This window comes from Grampus griseus, assembly GCF_964374135.1.
Source record: "Grampus griseus genome assembly, chromosome: 10".
Classification (NCBI taxonomy): Eukaryota; Metazoa; Chordata; class Mammalia; order Artiodactyla; family Delphinidae; genus Grampus; species Grampus griseus.
Genome location: NC_139004.1, coordinates 67,261,107 through 67,278,947, shown reverse-complemented (window position 1 = coordinate 67,278,947; position 17,841 = coordinate 67,261,107). Strand labels below are relative to the sequence as shown.

Genomic DNA, 17,841 nt, shown 5'->3' with positions numbered 1-17,841 from the left:
CAGCCGTGGAGGCGGCGGAAGCGGCTCGGGCCGCCATCTTGGGTAGGTGACCCGGCAGTGGCTGAGGCGGAGTGTTGCTGGCTGAAGTCGGGTTGGGCGCTGTACCGCGCGTGCTGAGTTGGCTTGCGTACCCTCTGTTCTGGGCCCCAAGCCGGCCCGAAAAACCCACGGACCTCCCCGCCCAGGCTCCGAATTGTGGCGCAGGTCAGGGGCTCTGGGGCCAGCCGTAACCCAACAAGGCAGGGACGGCGGGGGGCCGCAGGCGAGGCTCCGAAGAGGTTTTTTTCCCCTTTTACCTTTTTTTAAAGGATCACGTAGGCGGGGGGAACCAGACTTTGGGGAGCCCCTGCGGAGGCTCTGGCGCCTGCGAGGCCGGCGGACCGCGTCCGAATTGCCTCAGCAGCTCAGGCACCCACCCGCTTGAGCCCCGGGTAGCCGGAGCCCGCCTCGCGCGGGCTGTCAGGGGTACCCGGGCCGGGGTGGACAGACTCTGGGCTGGAGGGGCGCCCGTAGGAAAGGCTCTCCTCCGGGCTGCCTTCCCAGAACTCAGAGAGGCACCCGGGCCAGGGTTGGTTGCGTGGCTTTGGGATCAGAAGCATCCCGCCTCAGAGTGGGGAGGTCGGGGGTTCGGAGGCTTGTCCCGCACGCTGGTAAGAGGTGCCCCCCTTTTCCTCACAAGCCTCGGAAGCCTGGCCGAGGTGGCTGGCACGCCGCCTCCTGCTTCCCACTGAGCGCTCAGGGCCCTTGGCTGCCCTCATATCCAGGGCAGGGTTTGGCTCCCTGTCTTTGAAGGCAGGACGTGGGAAAGGTTGGCTTTGCGCTCAGGGCAGAAAGGAGGTTTCTATGGGGCTAAAAGGGCTTGGAGCCCAGCGGCAAGGGTTGGAGAGAGGCACTTGCGCTGCTCCCAATTCAGTGAATTCAGCGGGTCAGTGTCAGGTATTCATCTTTAATTCACATCACAGCAGTCAAAGGAGTGGGGAAAGGGGGGAAATAAGGTGGCAGATATTTACATTTAAAATTCACATTACTTGTTGGATTTAGAACATGCTACCACAATATATACAGTAAAATACCTTTTGGGACACCAGTACAAATTTTTTTTTCTTTAACTTTGCTTTCTGGTACAGGTAAGACCATTTTTAAGTCGCTTCTTATTTTAAACATAAATACACAAAAGAAATGGTTAGAAGTTTTCTTATTTTAAATAAGCACAGAATGCCAGAGGTTAAAAACACATTTATATAGGGCTGAATACCAATTGGACATCACACTCTATACATTTTTTGCTCAAATTCCTGTACAAATACACAGCATTCAAATAGGTATTTACAAATAAGCTTGAAAGAATGAAAATCAGTATTTCACAATCTTTTCAGAGGATTCTCATCTCTTGCCTCCCACTTCCCTTCAGACTGGCTGATTCTCCAGTGAAAGGAATTTGGATCATGTCCTTTTCATGGAATTAGGGAAAATGGAGAGGGAAAACAAACTGGGCTCACCCTGTATAAGGCAAGGCCAAATGAACCCACATTCCACTCTCTACCCTCCCATGCCACCAGGTGGAGAAGGTAGATGTTCTTATGTGAGGACTGCCTTGTCCAGGGATTGAGGTTCAGAAGTGCCCTAAAACCTAAATATGCCCTCCTACCTAAGAAATCCAGAGCTAATCCCCGACTGTCACACTTGTGAACACCAGATGGTCCAGGCCTGCCAGGACTGACCCACTCTGCTTGGAGTCACCCTTGAAGTATCAGAAAGGACCCACAATGGTGATAAACACTCCCAGACGCCCTGAAGCTAATGCAGCCCCCCAATCTTTCCTCATAGGTTACTTGCTGGCATTCCTATTAAACAACCTGGCATTTGTTTACAAGTGAAAAATACCCTAACCATGGAGGTCAGATGGGCCAGCAGAAGAGGAACTAGGGGAGAACATACCTGCTCAACAAGGAGAAGGCAGCCGTGGGACCATCACAGTTGTGAATGCAAGCAAATAAATGTTTCGTAGACTTTTTTAAAGTAACTTAGAAGCACCCTGGTAAAATACTATTACCACCCCACCCTATTCCCCCAAATAATAAACCAAGAGGAAAATCGGTGCCCTGACCTGAAAGAGTTTTCTATAAAGACACCACTACCTTCTGCCCAACAGACTGGGGAGGCTGGAGAAACTGCCCTCCTGCCCGCCCTGAACCCTGAGTGGTGGTCCCCACGGGCCTGGAGCTGAGGCCCTGCACTTGGCTACTGGGAGAGGATAATTCAACCTGTGTGGCTCTCTGCTTCTAAGAGGAGAATCCCTCCCACCCTTTTTACCCAGGAGCTTGCTGAGCCTGACCACAAGTCCTCGGGCCTTAGAAGCCTGGCTGGGCAGCCAACCCCACTGCTTGGAGGTAGTGCTGAAAATCCCTGATTCAGGAGCTGATGACAGGCACTCTGGCCACTTCTGAAAGCTTTGAGGATTTCCGGCCCCTGCCACACCCAGCCTCACTCCTGTATCAGCTTGTTTCTCAACACGTGGCTGCCCGGGCCCTGGGGAGGAAGGTGGCGAGGGTAGTCCCTCTGGCGCTATACCCCCACTCAAGCTCCAGAGGATAGGAGATAACCACTGCAGATCCATGCACCAAGGGGGCTCCTGCAGGGCACGGGGTGTATTAAGAGTGGAGAGGGGCAAAGGGTCAGAAATAAAAACGATGGAGGGAAAAATCCAAGGTAGAGTAGGAGGCAGGGCTGGCCCATGGAAGCCTGGCAGTATGCCCTGGGCATGCAGTTAGGCCAGGTCACATGCCTGAGCTGGCAGGTTGGCCTAGCCAGCCTCTCAGTTGCACACTCCTGGATGGAAGAGGGAGCAAGTGGGCAGACATTTGTGCAAAATGGCTTGTAGCCCCCTTGTCCACCGGTGACGTAGTCAATGTGGTCCTTGCAATCCCTGAATACAACCGTGAGCTCTTCTGTCCACACAGCAAAGGAAGAGGTCCCTAGTGCAATTCCCATTCTTCTGTGCATCTCTTCCCTGGAGGGAGGGCCTGGGCTCCTACCCCGCTGGGCCCTGCAAAGCAATTGATTCTGTCTATGCAATATCTCCATATAGCTCCACATGGTCTGGAACTGCAGGAGGAAGAAAGCATCTACTCCACAAAGGAAAAAGGAAAACCCATAGAAATGGAATGTAGAAAATGAAATAAAAAGAGAAGCCACAACCCTTCATGCTGCTGTGGCCTCTGTACATGGCAACACACGAGTTCACGGCAGTAGAATGTAGACTCGGGGTGGTTCTCTCCTGAGTGCCAGGCCTCTCTGGCTCCTTGCGGGGGGACTTGCTTTTCAGACCTGGAGTGGTGGGGCAAGCTGCTCACTGAGGGTGGTGTCCTAGCTGCCTCCCTACCCCTCATTGTTCCCCTCGGCTGTGCTCCCAGGCCATGCGAGCCTGCTCTTCCTTGGTGCTCCCAGGAGGCAGCGAGGCCTTGCGATGCAGGCCCCGAGGCCTCTCGGCCTCCTCACGCAGCAGCACACCCTCGTCGTGCTCCAGGGCCGGCAGGCGGGGGTGGTAGGGCTTGGGTGGCAGCGCAGGTGGGTCCATGGGGTCCTGAGGGATGACACATCCCGGGGCTGAGTGGCTTCGGCACGGCTGGGCCTTGATGGAGTCCAGAACAGCGGACTCAGAGAGGCTGTAGTGGACGGGGAGGTAGGGTGGCTCAAGATCTTCGTCAGCATTCCAGGCCTGGCTCGGCACGGAGTCCATGGTGTCGGTTCGAGGAGGGGCCTCCGAGGAGTGCCCAAAGTTACTCTCGCTTAGGGAAGACACACCGCTGCTGGCACTGCCAGACAGCGTAGAGTTGCTGCCATCCAGGCCCGACTGGGGGCTTGTGGGGGAGGCTGGGATAGGGTGGAGAGGAGACTGCAAAAGAGAAGGTAAAAATGTTAGAATCCCTCTTTCCAAACAGGCTGGCTGGCCCACCATGGGAAGAGAAGACCAAGAGTCTGCTTATTAATGAACTTTAAAATAATCCTCATCAACAGCATGTTTCTTGTTTCATCATCAATCACCCCCTAGCTCTTCCCTGCCCCCAAGCCAGTGGAGCCCCAGAATCACCTGCATTTCTGTGGCTAAAAAATGGCCCTGTCTTGGCTGCTGGGCAGTTGTGCCCCCTGAAGCCATGTCCCAGGCTGCTGGCTGTGGCTCTGGGGTACAGACAGAAGGACTGGGTCATCAGGCCAGTTGGCGAGGGTAGAAAGAACCCTAGTGGGCCATGGACCAGATGAGTGCATTCTGCTGCTAAAATCTGTGACAGTCTTTTCCAATTTGCAGAAAAGTTAATGAGTTTTTCGTAAAGGTCTGGTATCTGATGCTTCTTGCTTTGAGTGGACTCCAGTTTAAAGTGCTCTATGATCCACCACAGGAATGTTTCTTTATGTCTTGAACTGTGGTGTGTTGATAAGTTGGGTGTTGGCAGGGAACCCCCTGGCTTCTCACTGCTCGTTGCTCACATACTCTGGGTACCATGTGTTGCTGTCTCCAGGACCCTCTGACTTCCCTGCCCCCATCACGTTTGTTGCAGGACACATTGGTCATCTGCATCCCAAGTGCGGCTCCGGCCACCCCCAGCTTCAGCCAGGCTGGGATCTCAGGGACAGGAGCAGGAGAGGTAGACCTCAGGTGTCTCAGGGGTGATTCTAGCAGCTGAGATGGCTCCTCTCAGCTGGGGCTGTCACCTTAGTGCATTACCTTGCGCAGGGTCCGGGCTGGGAGGGCCGGGGGGGTGTCACCCAGGGGGTGGTGGAAGGCGTCAAAGTGTAGGGAGTAATGACCTGCAAAGGAAACAGAACCAGAGCCTCAGCTGGGCCCTTCTTGCGCTGCACGTCAGCATATCTTGCAGGGCCAACTGGACAGATGTGAGTCTCCTGCAACCCCTCAGCATTGAAGGCCACAGGAAAACCTCTCTTTTCACTGAAGTTCTCCAAAACACAAGCTGCTGGAGTAAAGACACCCATGCCACACAGGAGGTCAAGAGGTCGAGTGCATCAGAGCCCATGGAACAACAGACTGCAGACAGTGGCAGCTCTCAGCCTGCTGCTTGGCGACGACAGGCTGGTGAGTATCATGCTTGGCATGGTCAGTTCTGATGTCTTCAGCCTCCATGGTTGGAAAGGCCTCACTGAGCTCACCTGCTGTGCTTGGAAACCTCACTGACCCCAAAGCCCAGCAGGATCCTTCCTGCGGTGGAGATGTTTTTTCGTTGGCGGAGTCGGCTCATCTTCTCAGCCTGGAGGGCTGTTGCCCTTGCCCGTGAGTAGAATCTGAGACTGGGGACTATCTGGGGGACCCGCTGGAAGTCTTCTTACCATGCAGCAGGCTTCGGGGAGGCACTGGGGGGGCCAGGATGCACCCCGTGTGGGCAGACAGGAAGGGCTGGGCCTCTCGGGCTCCGCTATCCAGGCTCCAGCTGCTGGGGGCTGCTGGCACCGCTGAAGGGTGAAAACAGATGGCATGAAGGGAGGTTACTTCTTGAGCCACCCTCTGAGAGAAGCCTGTTCTACAGCCTATGGCTTCTGCAGGTGCATACTATGTACTCAGCACACGTGGGAGTGGCACGCCAGCTCCTAAGACACAAAACACTGGCCAAGCAAGACACTGTGGCCCACAGGGGACCGTGGTCAGGACAGAAGCCACTTAAGAGGATAGCAACAGAGTGAACTGGTGTCTGAAGAGTACTCAGGATACGGTAAGCGGAGAGAAAGTGCAGCAAGGAGTGAGCGTCTGCAGCCTCCAGGACTTGCCAGGAGGAGAAGAGACAACAGAAGAGGTGAGAAGAGGAGAGTCAAACAGGCTGATGGGACTGCAAAAGAGAGAGAGAGAGAGAGAGAGAGAGAGAGAGAGTGCGAGCGCGCACCTATGGAGAGTCTTACCAAGGTCAGGATTCAGGGATCTCCCATAGCCCTGGCCCAATGGGAAAAGCAGGGAGCAGGATGGACGGGCAGCAGAGACTGCCTCCGTCCACAGCTGGTGCACGGCCAGGGAGTGGGTCCTGCCCCCAAGCTGGCCCCACAAAGAGCCTGTGGTAAGTACAAGCTTTGCCCATCCCTGTTGCTTCTGTGCCCACTGGCTGGGCTTGGGAGGCACAGGGGTTTTCTAGGTAAGGACTGGTATTCACTGTGCCTGCTGGAGGAGAGTCTAAAGCCCGTGAGTCATGGCCCAGGTCCAGCAGGGACCACTGCTTCCAGAGAGGAGGGAGGGCTGTGGAGCCCATGGGTGCTTTGGGGCATGTAGAGAGGCCCAGTTCCTGGCACCCACATGCTATGGATGCAGGGTAGAGTGGGCCCTGGACAAAGGGAAAACACAGGGTGTCCACCTATGGTAAGGAAGAAGTCCAGTGCCAGAATACTGGCCCTTCAGCCACAGCTGGGGTGAGTGACTTTGTAGGAGGGGAGAGGAGAGAAGGAATGGCTGGACCTTGGGGTCTCAGGAGCAGGAGGGGGGCATGTGAATGCTACTGGCCAACTCCTCCTGGAGAACAAATAACACTGACAAGAAATACGCCCTTTCTCTGACAAAGCCAGACAGGCACCAATTCCCTTTTGGGCTCTCCTAGAGAGAGAAGCGGCCTACCCACTGGCTTTGTTCTGAGGCAGTCATAGCTAAAGTGAGCCTGACAAGGCTGGGGTCTGGGTTCTTCCCACTCCAGGTCCTGAGTGGGGAATGCCAGGGCCTAATGGGACCTGAGAGGCTCTGGGAGGGAAGGAGCTAGAGCTTAGCCGTTGAGGAGGATGTGGCCAGGAGGGGTTGGGCCCCGGGTGGTCCAGGGATAAGGTGATGGGTGATGTCTACCCTAGTCCTCCTCACTGGTCAAGAACTGCTGTGGGCTTGCAGCAGAACACAGGGTAGAACTCAATGACCTCAACAGCTTCAGCTCTGAGGAGCATGGCTCAGTCTCATGGGATGGCTGACGGCTGGTGGCAGAAGGGAGGGCGTGGCAGTGATTGGGTAGACAGACACTCAACTGTCCACTGAAAGGAGGAAAGGATTCTGACTCTGGTGAACACCAGGTGGATTCCACCAGAAGGCCTCCTCAGAGAGCCTGAGCCACCCTAAGAACTGAACAGGCCTATTCTCATGTAGGCTTTCCTCAAGACGCAGCATAAGCTTCCTGGTCCTCAGCACTAAGCCTCCCTCTCCCGAAAAGGAGAAGTTCCATCTCCATAAAAAGCCACCAAACCTCACTGAATAAGAAGCTTGGAGGTGGGTCTGGGCAGCTTCCCCAAAGGGGCTCTGACAGCCCAAGATCTCATGTGCACATCTAGACCCCGGAAGAACTGTGGGACTGCAAAAGTTTACCCACAAGGGCCCAAAGGATCTTGCAGGTAGGAACGCTATGAGGGAAGAAAGCTGGCAAGGCTGCAATGGTGTACAAAGGGTACCTGCCTGAGCCCCTCTGTGTGAACCAGAAATCATCAAGCTCGCCCTGTAGCCTGCTGTTGGTGACCAGTGAACTTGTGCCATACAGCACAAGTGCGTTGGGGTTAGTGGAAAATCTAAGATGCACAGACCTATCCTAGGAGAAGAGGGGCAATCCCCACTGTGTCCTGGTCATTTCTCTCTCTCTCTGTTATGGGCCACCACTGGCCTGAGGTCCCCTGTGCACAGCCCACAGCCTCGAGGGCAGGCTTGCCTGGTCTGGGAGTCACTGCCTGGCAAAGAGAGACACATGTAAGTGAGAAGTGGAGTTCTCATGGGACTCAAGATCCCGATGACAAGAGAATGGTGACAAGTATGCACAGTTCCTGCCCTGGAGGACCCAGGTAGAGACTTAGGGAGTTATTACTCTGGCCTATGTGTTCCCCCTAGGCAAATGTCTAGTTTGCTACACACTGAGCACTGGCTTTGTGGCTTAAATGGGCTTGCTCTGGGCTCAGCCTTTGTTCTGAGACAACCCTCTTTCCTTCCCACACCTGGGAGGTGGGCATATCCAGCTTCTTGCTGCAGCTTGGTCTGAAGCCTGAAGCTCTTCTGGGTCCAGTTGGCGTTAAGGTCCTGGTCTGGCCACCAGCACCCAACTGAGCTCTGAGCCCACCTGTGCTTTTGGCTAGATCTGTGATTGCTCCACAACTCAGGTAAAGAGAAGCCACTGTGGATTCTGGCCCTCAAGGCCAAAAGGGCACTCTGTTTTGGGGCACAGGTGCAGGGGTCCAGGTAAGCCGCATGTTTTAGGGATGTGCAACCTTGAGGCTAGGAAGGCATCTTCAGCCAGAATCTCCATGCCCTTTGTGGTTGAGTACCCGGTGCCGATGCCTACCAGGCACTGAGGTCATGGACCCCGTGCGTGGTCTCCTTAAAGAGGACAGAGAGGCATATCCTCCATGATGAGCAAGGGAGGAACAATGACAGTGAGAACAGCAGACAGTACTTGGTGAAGAGGTGCAATGATGACATGACAACAGCTTTGGAGGGACATGTTCTGATGGGACAGCAGGTTGTATTGCTGGGGACTAAGTGTGCCCTAAACTCCAACAGATGGAGGAGAGGGGAGGGGAACCTACAGGGAGTGGGCTGACATGGGCCGGTTCTGTGTGGCAGGTAGGCTTAGCATAGTCCCCACACAGGTACTGTTCTATGTTAAATGAACTCAGGTCTCCATGTTTGGGCCGGGGTCATATGGGTCCAAGTCTGGTTCTTCCTTCAGCTTGCTAGAGCAGAACATAGGGTAAAACTCCACTATCTATAAACAGCCTCTGTTCTAAGTATTGCCTAGTCTCATAGTATAGTTGTTGGACTTGCAATGTGTAAAAAATGGACTCACAGCAGCTGCAGGCCAGAGCGGCTATAGGAGGAACTGAAGTCCCTTGGACAGGACTGTCTCTGGGAAACTCACTTTGCCATGGCCTGTCCTTCCCATTATTCTGGGGTACATGCTTGGCCACAGGCCTGTTCTGAGCAACAAGGAGAGGTCCCCGTGGGCCCAAGTTGAGAGGGACCAAAGGGGCCACAGGGCCTGCTGAATTCTGGGGCTGGTCGGGAGGAGCCCCGGGGAGTGGCTGCCCACCATTTGCATACGGCAGCCCAAGTTTTCGTAAAGGTGGGCTCAGGGCAGGTGGCAGCTGGGGCTTCTCAGAGGGTGGGCCCTGGGGAGAGAGAGATACAAACAAACAGGATCCAAACCTTAGCATCAAGCCAGACGTGGGTTAAATAGTGAACACAGGAACTGGTCAGGACTCTGGACAGATAGACTGGCCTGGGCGTTACAGTGTGGCTCAGCCTTGGCCAGCTGGTGCTCAGGGACAAGAGTCAGACGCTCAGGATGGGGATAAACATGGGATGAGGCCACCTGGGAAAGGGAATTATACCTTTTTCAGCCACAGACAGATTGGGATCACTGCAGGGTTTGCAGGCTCCAACCACTTGCTGGAACAGGGCCCGCTGGAAGTTTGGCAGCTGAGGGAAGGAGAAAAACATCAAAGAGTGAAAACAACCAGTTACACCTTGGGGGCAGTGTTGTGGGCCACGGGAGCCAGGATATTCCAGGATCAGATGGAAAAATCAAAGCAGTGGTACAGCTCATGCTTGAGATGTGTTGAGAACATCAGGCCAGCTGGAAAACTATCCACGCTATCTGGCTCTGAGTCCTGCCATGTGCAGTGTTTGAGGGTCCACCCTCCAGTGTCTCCCTGGGCTCCAGGTTGTCCTGTACATGGCCAAGAAAAAGGACACAGGCACCCGAGGGTATCTAACTGTATCCTTCTGTCCTGCCAAGGAGACCCACTGGTAGAAAGGATTTAGGGACCCCTTTCACCCCTGAGCACTGGCAGGTTTAGTCTCCTGGAGATGCCCCACATGCACAGGCCCATGTGAGCACTGAGGGTAGGGAAAGGGAAGCACTCAAGCCCAAAGTCACAGACAGGACCTACTGTTCTGATGGGCAGCTGCCAGGCAGACCTGCTCCTTCCACCTGGCAGGGCTGACCAGGCACAGAGAGGTACTGCTGGGAAAGTCCTGGCACTCTGGGACTAGGTAACAGTTGTTTGGAGGTGACTTTCATGGACCCTGACAGAAGGGCAGGGAAGACTGGATAGGAGGGGAAGGAGCTAATCCCTGCAGCTTCTTGTTCAAGGGCCCCATATAGGATATTTGGAGAGCTGTGCAAATGGTGTGGAGAGTAGTCCCAGCGGGTAGAGAGGGGCTTCAGGTGGGTGGATGGATGGATGGATGGATGGATGAAAGAGGCAGAGTTTGCCCCAGTGAGGATGTCCTTCACACACACAGGGAAGAAGGCCATTTTCTAGACCCACGTCCACCACTGCCTTCTTGGGACAGAAAATAACCAATTTTCTCTGCCAGACTGTTTATAGATGAGGAGTCCAGGAGGCTGGCCAGAAGGATAGAGAGCCACACAAACAATGGTGGTTCCAACCCTGCCACCACTCTACCCACAGCTGTACTCCATCTGGACTGCTGGTCCTCACATTCGCTGCAGTTCCCATCTAGGAGCCCAGCAGCCTTCTGAGGGTCTTATGGCAGAATGAGGGAGGCACGAAGGACAGTGCAGAAAGCCTAGCAAGTGCAACGAGGGAAGCCCAGGCCAACACACTTGCAGCAAAGGGCAGTCAGTAGGCTGGCTCCATTACCTGTCCGTTCTCCAGGATGGCTGCTGGATACATGGCACTGCTTGGGCGATCCCGGTGTGTGGGCAGCAGCAACATCATTTCCCGGGCATGGCGGTACTTATCTGGCAGAGAGGGAGAGCCTGTAACCAAGTGAGAACAATCACGCACAGATGACAAGCCACAGATGGAGGGCCCAGAGGGCAGGCATCCTTGGGGCCAAGGAACCAGGGTGGTGTCCCCTTGCCGTTGGGGTGAGGATGAACTCAGCAAGCACAGGAGGAATGAAGCAGAGCCTGGTGGTTAGATGGTGGCGGGGGCTGCACCTGGCATCCCAGCCAAGGCACACATACTACAACCTGGGGCAATGCAGACTCCCGACAGCGCCCTCACCATGCTCAGAGGCAGATCATGAGGAGAGCTGGGGACTGGAGCTGGGGCCCTAGGGGCCCTCTGCATCCAGCACTCTTGGGAGATGGGTGTGGCCTGGATGCTGAGCTCTCTCAGGGGGCCCAGGAATGGGCCCAGGCCAGCTTGCAATGGAGCCATCACACAGAAACAGACACACTCAGATAACACAGCAGCACAGTTCTTACTTGACACACTGTTTCTACACACTTACCTTCTCCAGACACCACTGGCCCTGTTCCCAGATGGCTCCCTACCACCTTTTCCCAGATTCCAAGCCTCCAGTGCCTGGCCTCTGCCTTCCTGGCCATCCTACTGCAGACCCAGCCAGACTGGCTGGGGGCCCAGGGCCCTGCACACAGGGGGCTCTCCAGGGTTTCTAAGACTTGCCCTTCAGTGAACTCGGGAGTCATGGAGCTATGTGGGTCTTTAACCCAGGCTCTTGAGTTGACTTGGTTCTTGCCCTTCTCTTGTGAGACCTCCTCTGGCCTGAGGGGCTGTTATGGAGACCAGATGTGGTGTGGCTTAGTCCCCATTGATGCATGCCACAGCTATGGGCCCAGGAACCTGTCAACCAATGGTCCTCAAGGGGACCTTCCACAGAAGTAGTGAGAATAAACTTGCAGGCTTCCCTTGGGAAGATATAATTTAGAAGGCCCTCCAAACGTGTATCACTCATTGTGCCAAACACCAGCACATCCATGTCAAACTAGTGGGAGGGTCACCTGGATCCCAGTGCCCCCTACTTGCCCACTGGCAGCTCGGCAGCCTCTGGCTGATTCAAGTGGTTGAAACCCCTCTCCGTGGTGTTTTCTTAGTGAGGCTCCATCTGAGAGGTGAACCTGCAGCTCAGGAGGCTGTGTGTCCCTGAAAAACAGGGTCTCTGAACCTTCCTGTGAGTGTGCCGTCCAAGCACTGTCAGGGTACAACTAAAAAAGGTCTTCTGCAGCCAGGCGTTCTTGAGATATGCCTCTTGTACTCATTTTAGTCCAAGGAGATGAGGCTTAAATATGTTGAAGAAGTCAGTATATTAAAAACAAGTAAGGCAATTATTATTTAAGTAAACTTCTTCCACAGCTGGTCTGAGCGATACTGTTTATAGAACCTCAGGGCTGGCTCTAAGACCTAGTTTTAAAAATATCCTTCACTGATAAGGGAATGAGTAAAGTATGCTTTTTTAAAAAACTAGGCCTGAATTGCTACTATTTGGTGATTTTTTCACTTACATCAATATTTCCTTTTAGAACTTATGCTCTGAGGCAACCTCAAAAAGATGGCTGTGTAAAGAAAAAAGGAAAAGGGCTCCTAATCCCACTGGTTTCTATAGTGCCTTTCCAGCAAGAAACTCTGAATGCTCCCTGGGTCCTGCTGGCCACATCTCTGGACAGGGGTACCCCCAGCTTGGTGTGCACAGAGACATAGCCCCTTTATACCAACTCAGTTACATCAAACTCATATCTAATACCCATCCCGCACCAGGCATGTGGTTGGAACATGGTGTACCGCCTTGCTCAGCTTGGCCATGGTCCCTCACCTCATGGAGCTCACAGTCTGGCTCACCAGGCCAACCCCAGATCTGCACACTCAATATCCTGATACATGTTGCAGGGCTAGGATGGAGGGACAGCAGCCTGCAGGCCCCAGGGGCTATGCTGAGGATTTGTATCCATGTTATGGAGGCCTCTCTGGTGCGAAAACAAAAGAGTGCTCTGTGCTACCACGAGATTTTCTAACTCTTTCATCTTACTTCCTGCCCACTGTTGTCTTCCCTGGGCAGCCAGGGCAGCCATTGTAGGAGAGAGTGATGGCTACTTTTCATGAAAACATTTAAACACCACAAGGGCTTTTGTGTCACAGGACTTTTGAACTACTTCAGTTGTAGTTTGGTAAACCCCAGGGGGGCTAAGTCCCAGCATGACTGAGTTATTCAAGGAGGATCAATCAAAATCTCCATGTTTCCTAGCCCCACTCAGCCTTTTGACCACCAGGGGGCGCTGCGGACGTAAAGAGTTTAGACTATGCCTTGCAGGCCATTCAACTTGAAGGTTTCCAAAGCAACAAGAACCACAGCAGAGTGTCAATGGGCACGGCAAGGAAGGCTATTGGTGACATGACCACTCCTGGGAGTGGGGAAAGTGACTCCAATGCAAAGGAGTCTCCAGAACACTCTCCATGAAAGCCTTCCCCTCATCCGTAACATCAGACACAAACCCCAGAGTGGGCCATTCTGTTTCTTCGGTGACCCCAGTGCATCTACTACTTCACCTCCCACATTTATCTAAAAATATCAGTCTTCCTGTATGACACCAGGTCACAGTCTGTATCTTCTCTCACATGTGGGCCTGACACATGCTGGGCCCATGGTTTTCTCCAGATGGGCCTACACATGGATTGCATGGATGTTGTAGCCTAGAAGTGACTTCCTGCTCTTTCTTAATAGCCTCTGCTCTTATCACGATTCCCCGCTTTGGGCCCAGTTCTATTTAACCATTTTGTTCACTTTTATACTTCATATCTACTCCAGAAAAGGAGGGAGCTCCTATCAGCCTTTCATTATATGATACTCTAGAGTTTGACCATCATGATAGCTTACCTCCAGAGATGGCGACCATCAATGCCTTCCCTCCCAAAACGCACATGCCACTCCTCACATCATGAGGTGCAGTCTTATTCCACACCCTGGTATTTGGGTTGGCCTTAGTGACTTGATTAACCAACAGAATGTGGCAAAAGGGAGGTTCTGGGACTTCCAAGGCTGGGTAATAAGAAGTCTTGCAGCTTTTGCCTGGGTGTCTTGGAATGCTTGCTCTGGGGAAAATCGGTTGCATGCTGTGAGAAGCTCAAGCTACAGAGAGAGGTCATACGTAGGAACTCAGGTTGACAGCCCCAGCTGAGCTCCCGGCTGACAGGTACTATCACCTGCCAGCCACGTGAGCGAGGCATCTTGGATGTCCAGCCTAGTTGAGTCTTGAGATGATTCCAGCCCCCAGTGACATCTGACTGCAAGCTCATGAGAGACTGCAAACTGAGAATTGCTCAGTGAGCCCTGTTAACCCACAGAATCACGCAAGATGATAATAAATTGTGGTTTTAAGCCGCTAAGTTTTGGTGGGTGGTTTATTATGCAGCAATTGATAACCAAGCCATTTGAAATAAAAAGAGATCACTTCCAAACAGGGAGAACATAACTTCTCTCTATTCAACTCTGAGGGTGTAAGAGCAACGCAGACTTCTTACTGAGCACTCGTAAAAGCTTGATGAGGGAATAGATTAGTATATCGTTAGCTGGAAGGACAAACGTGGTACCAGAAAGACTGTGAGGTCCCTGATGGCGTCTTTGTCCTCTTTAGGGCACCGAGTACCAGGCACTGCCTAGGGGAAGTGTCTGAGCAATGTCAGAGTGAAGTGAGTTAAAATGTCCATCCTTTGCTGCCTCTGTTTTTATCGATAATCATGGTTCAGAGATCTGACTTCAGCAAGAATACCCAGCTACAGACTTAGATATGGCTGAGTATATCTTAGAGAGTGTTCAGGTTAGGAAAAAACCCACACAACAGATTAGATTACAAAATCTGTTTCTGCAGCTCTATTCAGGAGCATTACCTTAAGACACTGCAAATGCTAACCTCCACTACAGAAGTCATGGCTGACTTATCAGGGTTTCCTTCCTTTTTATTCTCCAAACCATCTTTTGACATACCTTCTTTATAGCACAAATCACTGTTGCTTCTCTATGTTTGCAGCCCTCACATACTGACAAATCTTCAACATGCACCCATTTGTTGGATCATTTTTCTTCTTTAACACTAGAAATACCTGCTTCCAAATGCTGGCTCCCCTTTTTTGAGTGCCTTGGCCCATGTTAGGGAGGCAATCATGGAAGTGGAATGGGCATCAGACTGATGGCTGGCAAGTGTAAAGACTCAAACTCCAAAATCAACTTGGCCACAAACTGGTTGGATGGCCTTAAGCCCCTCTCACTGGACCTGTTTCCTCCACAGGGAATGAGGGGTTGGGCTGGATGCTTCAGGTGAAAGTCTGTAACTCTGCCTGTTGCAGCCTTACCCCCCTTCTGCTGTCTGCTGAGGCTTTTCCCAGTTGGCCACTGCATCTCTCTCTCCATCACTGCTACTGTGGGCCTTTCAGGTTTGCGTGCTATGAAAGAAAAGGTTTTTTTTTTTCCCTCAACGACCCTCTATGTCATACATTTGTGCTATTTCTGTTTATCTTCATAATAATGAGAAGAACAAAGAGACTCCACCCCTCTGAAGCCTGGAAGCAACAGCCAGTGACCAGCTCACCACTCTCTTCTGCTACTATTCTGCACAGCCAACCCTGGGAAGTGCTAGATTTTAGTCACCATAGCTAATTTCCATTCCACTGTGAATGCTTCTATCTAAAAGGACAGAGAATCAAATTTTACTGCAGGAATTAGAATCAGAATGTGAAAAAGATGCTGGCTCAGAACAATATTTATTCAACTGAAGAAGAAATCAAGCAATAATTGGCAAAGTTAATAGCTTTTTACAGAGCCATCTCTCCTGATTAACACTTTCCCAACTGAACAAAGATTTTTTGGCTGTTGTTACCGTTTATAATAATATTTTCCAGGGTTAATTTTAGTCTTCAAATTTAATTTTCATACTTTTTCATCATGTTTGATTATTCAAGACAAAACTCACTTTTGCCTTAACTTTGAGCTTTATTCTTGCAAACACTTCAATGGAAAAGAACTGAGCTTTCCCCTAGGCTGTGTGTCCTCTTACTGAGGTGGAGATGCGATGGCTAGCTACCTTGGTGGCAGCATAGCTGCAACCACTGCTCCGAGCAGGGTCTGAGGCCAGCAAGAGAAAAAGATTTGGAGGTAGGACCCCTCGAGTCCTTGGTACTAAAAGCGCAGGTGAGCATTCTCTAAGTCACAGGGCCACTTTCAAAGACATAGCCACAGATGAGAGGAGGACAAGTGGGGCCCATGAGGCTCTCTCCTCTCCCTTCTGCAAGCAGCGCCCTGCCATCCTTACCTCGGGCACTGGAAGGGGCAGAGGTAATCATCTGGGATGGTGCTGAGTGAGTGGAACTCAGGCTGGAGGAAGAAGGGCTTGCCTGGGACGAGGACAGAACAGAGACGTTGGTGACTGAGCCCTGGTACCTGGGGTTGGGATACGCGAGCTGCAAAGGGAGAAAAATTAGCAGGATAGAGGTCTGAATGGCCAGGATTGTAGACTGGCCCAGAGTTGGCTTCTTCATGCCATGAGGTGCCCAGACCCAGTGTCTGATACTGTACCCTTGCCCTGATGGAGGACCGGCTGATGGCCAGCACTAAGGGTCACCTATAACCCCAAAGAAGCAGGGCTGCTGGGTAGACTCTAGTGATGGTGCCCATGGAGGAAGCAGGACTTAGCCATCAGGAATGCCAGGAAGGAAGGCAATCTGTCAGAGGAGCTTTCCCATGGGATCTCTAAGAGTAGCCAGGACTGAAGCTAGATTTCCTTCTTGGGAAAGAAGGCCTGGGAAGTGCAACATGGGATGGTGTGGAGGGAAGGCAGTTTTGCCATAGCTCTGGGTGTTCTGAATTCAGGAACAAGAGAACTAGGCAGGGATGCCAGTCCTCAGGCCAGCAGAGAGGTGAATCCTCTAGGTATGGTGCCCTGGCCCATTCTCCCTGGACAGTTCTTGTACCTGCATGTGATGGTACAGGTCCTCAGGAGCCTCGCCCATGGAGCTGTCACCCAACATCACCACGTTTCCAGCTTCGCTAGATGTGTGTGAGGAGAGAGAGGATGATGAATGGCGGCCGGTCCCCATCAAGTTCATGGGGCTGTGAACAAGAGTGGGAGATAGGGAGGAGTCAGGTCTGGAGCTGAGACATTTTGCTAGGTGGTGAGAGGGAGAGTCATGGGTGTGTATAAAACAGCCATCCCCAAGCCTTAGCCATCACTGGTTTGGATGGTTCCACAGCCAATGCTCATACCCATCTGAGGCCTGCAGCAGTCCTGAACCCCACCAGAGGCCCCTAGTCTGGGAGGGCCAACGGTAGCTTGGCATAGCCTTGACCTAGAGTTAAATGGTTTATGGCCACTCAGTCTGATGACATCACCAGTGTCGCAGGAGGAATGAGAGATATGCTGAATCAGGTCAAGGATCCCAGGTCCTCCTTGCTATGGGGTGTTTACCTGAGCCAGTACCTACACCCGGACAGGATCTGCTCCTAGGTCAGGGTATCTTCCTGGTTTGGGGAAGCTATCGAAATAGCTGGCTGTGAACCATCTGCTGGCCTCCTTCCATCTCTGTGGCCACAGGCTTGCCAACAGTTCTCTTCTATCAGTTCTAGGCAGCCCCCATTCATTCATTCCTTCTTATTTGCTGAGTACCCTCTGTGCTGACTTGCTGCTCACATTGGAAAACAAAGCCAAGTGAGGGCTCCTCTCCAGGGTCATCCCCTGGCCTGGGCTTCCTGCCCTGGAGACTTGAAGTCTCCCCAGTGGAGCCCTGGCGACCAGGACTCCTGAGTGCAGAGCAGGGACGCCTTGATGTTCACATCACCATGTTGTCCTCTTCCTTAAAACCAACTGGTGATCCTCATTCACCCTGGGATCAAGTCCAAAGGCCTGAATGAAGCGAGCCCATCCAGAGCTGGTCCTGGCCCTCTTCCATGCCCTGGAATCCTGCATTCCAGCCACTTGGCTCTCCCTGTAGTGCTGAGCAGACTGGCTTGCTCATATCTTGAGGTGTCTGCACATGTTAGTGAGTTTGCCCGGATCTTGCTCCATCACCTTCCTAACACCAACTCTTTTCTGCGCAGCAAACTTCTACTTACCCTTCAAGACTTACCCCAAATGCCCC

At 52.6% G+C, this 17,841-nt stretch overlaps 1 protein-coding gene and 1 long non-coding RNA gene across 2 annotated transcripts in view; one reads left to right on the top strand and one right to left on the bottom strand.

The window, feature by feature from the left end:
• Positions 1–57: 57 nt before the first annotated feature.
• Positions 58–3,172, top strand: LOC309828382. The gene is made up of 3 exons (XR_014297307.1): positions 58–204; positions 1,828–2,038; positions 3,089–3,172. It is a non-coding gene; the product is annotated as an uncharacterized lncRNA (long non-coding RNA).
• Positions 3,173–3,385: 213 nt separating this feature from the next.
• Positions 3,386–17,841, bottom strand: part of DOCK3 (dedicator of cytokinesis 3) — a gene marked incomplete at both ends in the record, with an annotated part of 411,675 nt that continues 397,219 nt past the window's right edge. Inside the window, 6 exons of the mRNA XM_082663217.1 lie at positions 3,386–3,895; positions 4,724–4,806; positions 9,337–9,424; positions 10,615–10,733; positions 16,020–16,167; positions 16,678–16,816. Of these exons, the coding sequence (XP_082519343.1) occupies positions 3,386–3,895; positions 4,724–4,806; positions 9,337–9,424; positions 10,615–10,733; positions 16,020–16,167; positions 16,678–16,816 (1,087 nt within the window). The remainder of the gene's footprint in view (positions 3,896–4,723; positions 4,807–9,336; positions 9,425–10,614; positions 10,734–16,019; positions 16,168–16,677; positions 16,817–17,841) is intronic.